Source organism: Belonocnema kinseyi, chromosome 7 (assembly GCF_010883055.1).
Source record: "Belonocnema kinseyi isolate 2016_QV_RU_SX_M_011 chromosome 7, B_treatae_v1, whole genome shotgun sequence".
Lineage (NCBI taxonomy): Eukaryota > Metazoa > Arthropoda > Insecta > Hymenoptera > Cynipidae > Belonocnema > Belonocnema kinseyi.
In genome coordinates, this window is record NC_046663.1 from 4,088,795 (window position 1) to 4,094,959 (window position 6,165).

At 27.6% G+C, this 6,165-nt stretch overlaps 1 protein-coding gene across 1 annotated transcript in view; it reads right to left on the reverse strand.

Moving 5' to 3' along the window:
- The window catches only part of LOC117176341 (jerky protein homolog-like), an 8,665-nt gene extending 2,937 nt beyond the window's left edge, over positions 1-5,728 (reverse strand). Inside the window, exon 1 of the mRNA XM_033366580.1 lies at positions 5,296-5,728. Coding sequence (XP_033222471.1) covers positions 5,296-5,706 — 411 coding nt within the window. The 5' untranslated portion in view covers positions 5,707-5,728. The remainder of the gene's footprint in view (positions 1-5,295) is intronic.
- Between the last annotated feature and the right edge of the window lie 437 nt (positions 5,729-6,165).

Here is a 6,165-nt window from a genome sequence, read left to right on the forward strand (position 1 = left end):
CGTCATTTGAAGGATCAAGCTCGACGAAAATGGTTCACATTAGTGAATACTAATGTCATCTCTTAGAATTTTCAGGTACTTATCAGACTGCCTAGTACATACATCCATCGTGATTAAGGTACTATATTAGATGGGAAAATATATGCTGCCATTCTGGTTCCCCGCCAAATTCAAAATCGCTAAATTGATATCGAATTATATAAATACACTTTAATGATATAGATTATTTTTAAATTATATTGAAGCACTGTTATCAAAACATAAATTATAAATAAAATTACATGTGATATAATATATGAAATATTTAAATTCGACTATATGATTTTTTAACCCACATATTTGCCAAAAAGTAGCTTTTGCAAAATTATGATTGCAAACAAGTTTTACTCAGTTTATAAATAGGCGTGCGCTAAAATTATAATCAAATGATTTTTAAAATAAATATTAACAAATAATAAAATAATAATAGACTATAGGCCAAACATTAATACCATACTTTTTCAAGAGTTTATAATGAAAGCTAATTATATTTCACATCATACGTCCTTTTTATTTGAGTGGGTTAATGTGTGTCGCTCTGTAGAAAAACGGGTTGCTAACCTTACCTTCTTCTGGATCTCATTTCGCTTTAATATATCAAAAAAATGCGCATAGGCAATTTAATTACATGCAAACATAATCTGAAGACCCCCTATATTTGAATTATAGTGTGATAGTCATAAGCATTAGCAATAACTTCGCATAATCTTGAATTTAAATTCGGTTTCCATTTGTCGCGTCTACAATTTATGATCCACATTGACAGTCTTTCTCTTCACCCTAGTGGAAAACGATAAAGTTTAAATCCATCCTCGCTTCCATTTTTAAAAAACAGAGCACTGAAGCAGACCATTTTTCTTATATTCTAAATTTAATTTTAATTAAACTATACGACATGTTTATCGCACTGTTTCCCGCGTACTGTCCAGGAACCAGAATGGCGGTTGCATATTCCTGTCTAATATAGTACCATGGAGAATAGACATAAGAAGACAAAACTAGTGGAACTGAAAATGAACACTTTTCTGTTGCTAGAAGTACGCACACACAAATGTGCAAAATCACACTTACGTATAGTTCAAAACTTCCCGAGCGTGGCGTGCCAACCGCAATTTTTAAAAAAATGGCCGCCGATGTGAACGCGAGTCAAATGTAAATAAATAATGATTGAACAATTAATAGTTTGTGAATAAAGTCAAGGATGTTACAATTAAAAATCACTGTATGAAAGCGAAAGTTTCCAATAAGTGTGGTTTCAAGTGTATAGTGTACAAGACTTTCAGAGTGTTGAAAAGTTGTATGTCTATTGTTTTTGTTACAAACGCGTCGAATACCTGTCGCACGCATAGTATTGGTAAAAGTAATTTGATATTTTCATAAACATACTACCTACCTCTTTCATGACGAATAATTTTTTATTCCACAAACATTTTACAAAACCTTGTCTGATTATTAATTCTTTATTTGTTCGAGCGACCTGTCGAAACAAAATGATGAAGGCGGTCATATATTTTTTTAAGAACGTTTGGCACGCCACGCTCGGAAAGTTCTGAACTATACGTAAGTGTGATTTTACACATGTTGGTGTGCTTACTTCTGGCAACAAAAAAGTGACCGTTTTTGGTGAAGTCCATACATTACAGATTGGTCTGCTTATATCTATTCTCCATGTATAGTACCCTACCCGTGATGCAGCGAGTCGCTTTCTGATTCGCGGGCTTTTTTTATGGAGCGCGACTCTCATTGGGCGGACGCTTTGCCGTTTGAGCTTTTTGTCACGGATTCTCATTTTTATGTTGAATTTTAAATTTGGTTTAAACACTATGTTAACATTGTTTTTACTTGTTGAAAACAATAAGGAAAAACCAAAATAAAACAGATTGATTGGAAACTAAGTGTTGCATATTGAATTTTCATGGTATTCAGTACAAAAAAAAAAGTTTCTTGCTAAAACTGTTTTTGCCAAGAAAATAATTATTTTACTATGCCACATAAGTTTCAACACATCATAAGGTATAACGAACTTTAGTTAATGCATATAGACAAATATTTGTTTTATATATAAAAAAATATTAATTATAGACGATTAGAAATAAAATACGAATTGTAACCTAACTTTTAGGTTCGAATTTTTTAGATCGTAAATATTTAAACCACGAAGTACTGCTTCGTGATTTCAACTATTTAAATTAATAAAAATTTATTTTAAGTATACGATGAAAATTCCACATGTAACACTTCGTTTCCGATAAATCTTATTTATTTTCATTCACGAATCGTTTTAAACTTTTTTTTACACCAAATAATGAAATTCAGTGAAACCCTTCTCAAAATTTTGTAAAGAAAGCAGAATCATAAATGAACTAATTCTTAATTTTTTGCGAACATAAGTCGTCTTTGTGAAATCACTTTAAATATTTTTTAATATTTGCAAAGTCATAGAAATCCTTAAAATATTGTCAAATTTGTTGACACTTTTTGATATCGCTTAAAATCACTAAAATTCATAAAATATTTTGAAATCCTGATAAATTTTTTGAAATATTTTTTGAAAATGTTTAAAATCTGAAATGTTTGGAGATATTTTTTATTTAATGTACTTTGTACCCATTTTAAAATCTTTTGAAATCCTTATGAATTCTTTGCTGAAATATTTTAAACCTTTTGTAATAATTTAAAATCCTTAAAATATTAAAAATCTTTTGTGAAATCTTGCAAAAAAAATTTAAATCATCAATAAGAGTAAAATAAATATTTACTATTTCAGGAGGTTTTAAATTATAATATTACAAATATTTAAATGATAAAAATGAATTTCAAAAATCCCGATACTCATAAATTCAAAATTTGTTATAAATTGGGAAAATACGTGCCGCTTAATTTCTTCTAAAAAGCAACCTATTTTATCGGCCAAAGATTGTACAATTTGAAGTTTCAATCTGGCCTTTGCGAGAAAAACGTTTTCTATGATTTTAAGAATTGATTAGATATTAACATTCAAGACTTATAAAGTAAGTTCAAAACTTACGAAAAGTAATTATTTTAACAGCAGTTTTTGTAATTGAGGTTTCTCTAACTTCTGTTGCTTTTAAACAATGTTCTAAAACTTGTTGAATTTTAATTAAACATGGCTTCTTTTTTTTGAAAAAAAAACAGGGTGACCGCTGAACCGGGAATTTTACAAATTTGCATAAGAAAAATCTGTCCACGTTTGATTTCCACAGTCTTTAAATAATTATTTAAATTGTTATGTTTTTCAATTATGCTATTATGTAGCTTACAATGCGTAATTAAAAATTTTTTTACTTTACAAATTTTCCATTTAAAATTTTTATTTCTAAGCTTACATTTTTAACGTAAAGAATTTTTAAATGCTTTCTTTAAAACGTGAACAAATAAATAATAAAAGCCTTTGATGTTGAAAATTTTGGATAAAAAACATTTTTATTTAATGATTAAATCAATTTTTTAAATTCATCTGTACTTTAAGCAATAAAAAGTGAACAAAAATGATTTGACAAAACGATTTTAAATCTGTTCGAAATTTAAGAATTTTCAGATTTTAACGTTAAAATCTTCTAGAATTTTTTTTAAAAATTGTGTTTAAATCGTTGAAAAACATTTTAAACATTCTCTTAACATAATTTTTCAAAATGAAAAGATATTTTTAATTTTCCTAGGAATCTTAAGAAAATGTTTTTATTTATTGAAGCCTTTCACAATTCTAGAAAAGAATCCATTTTTTTCGTTTAATATCTACGAAAATCTACATTTTGTTTTATATTAGGATATCATTTCAAATTTTAAATTAAGTTTGAATCTTTTCAAAACTTCTACATATCTCTTAAAATTACTCAAATTTTGCCTAGAAATAATAAATGTTCAATTGTTATTTATACATCCAAATTCTGAAGAAATTTTCTAAAATTTGCAGGATTTTCTGAAAATTGTAGAAAAAAATCAATTCATTTTGACAGATATTTAGAAGTTCTGGAAAAATTTGCAAAATGATTTTAAATTTAAAACAAATTTGAAACAACTTCTAGATTTCTCAAGATTTTGAAATAAAATTTTAAAGCTTGCCAAGGATGTTTAAACTATTTAAAAAGAAAATAATTGTATTTGTAATTTAAGAATTGTTCAGTTAAAATTTTTGCATTTTTTCAATATTTGATGTTTCTAGCTTAAAAATCCTTAAAATGATATATTTTTTTCCAAATATTTTTTTAAAGTTCATTGATTGATTTTTAATTTAAAGCATTGAAAACGATAACGTGGATTTATATTTTTTTATATTAAAAAATGTTAGTACCTTAAATTTTGTACGCGTAAATTATTGAGCATTTGAATACAACATTTTTTATTAAAAAACTTTTAAATTTAATTTTTAAAAGTTCAAAATTTAACATTTCCACTTTGAGTGCTCTCATTTGCAGATCAGTTTTTATTACCTCAAGTGGAAATTTTACTAGCAATTTTAAAAATTTGTAAATAATTCACAAATATAGTCATTTGTTAGAAAATATTTTTTAAACAAGTTTTTTAACCATTTCAGCTACAGAAAAATTTACTTTCAAAATTGGACAAACTATAGTTGTAGAAAATGGTTTTCCTAAAAAAATAAGCTATCATTTATTAAAATTCAACCATTTTTTTCAATTGTTGAGAAAAGGTAGTAAGAACATTATCAGGGACAATCTCAAATTTTTAGTTATAAATTAAAAAACTGCGCATTTAGAACACGAAAATGTAATGAAATCGAAATTTTACAATTTCAAGTTAAATTGTTTAATTTTAAGTATTTATTTTCTTAAAATTCAAATGTTTCATTCGTAGCCACAATAGCAAAGTATAATGAAATTTAAATTTCGCGCATTCGATTTTTGCGCCATCTAACAGCGGTGGTTAGAACCTTTGAGTCCTGTCTTAGAGGTGAACTCGCCTTATATATTTCGCTGGTGCAATTGTAATTGCATTTTTAATTATTAATTTTGTTCATAATAATTGCATATATAATAATAAACAACTTGCATTCCTTATTTTGACAGTAACTCCCTCCTGCATATATATTCGGAAAGGGCGAAATAAAATACCGCCCAAGTCGCTGTCAAAGTCATTTACGAAAAATGTTTACGAGCAAAACATAACCTCAACCAAAATTTGCATTTCATGAATTATTTGAATAATTTCATTAAAAAAAAAAAAAAGACACTCTTACTGTTACACATTAAAATAATGTTTTTTCTTCTTACTCACTTTAAAAGTTTGAGAACCGTTGAGCTTTTCATCTAAAATGCGAGCTTTTTCTTGAATAATCGGTCCGGATACTTGATCACCTCTGTCTCTGGCTTGTTTAAACCATTCAAAGATAGCAGCATCCAAACGCACGTCACTACATGTTCTTGACGATTTCTTGTTCTGATATTCATAACTTTCAACCTTATTATTTAAATCAGTTTCGCGAGATAACAACTTCCTGTACATCGTCTCACTGACTCCATATTTCTGTAACACGTACTGTTTTGAGGCACCTGCTTTCACTACACGTAGAAGCTGATATTTCTCTTCAAAGGTTAAACGCTTCCTTTTGATTACTGCCTTCGGCATTTTCGCAATTATGTATAAATTAGCAAAACAGAGAGTCAGCTGACAATAAAGACGGTGCATGTGCAACGTGATGTGACTCACGCAGTTACCCCCGCAACTTCCCCCACCATACAGCGGTGTCAAATCCGAGTTCGACTGTATTTGGTTGATAATTTATCTTCATTAAACAGTCAACTTTTTTGTTGAAAATTTAAGCAGCTAAATTATAATTAAATTTCGTAAAAGTCTATGAAATTTGGCGATATTTCCTGAAATCCTGGAAAATGTATTAAAATACCTTCAGGTCTTTAAAGTCCTTTAGAATCATTGAAATACCCGGAAACTTCATAAAATCCTTGAAAACTTCAAACGCTTTGAATCCTTTCAAGTTCAAATTTAAGAAATTAGAAATAGATTTTTTTATATGAATCATTAATGAAAGTAATTTTAAAATTATTTATTATCATTTATCTGTAAAATAAATTAACAAATTTAGTATTTTAATTACTGGTCACTTTTTTTTTGTGTAGTTATGACTGT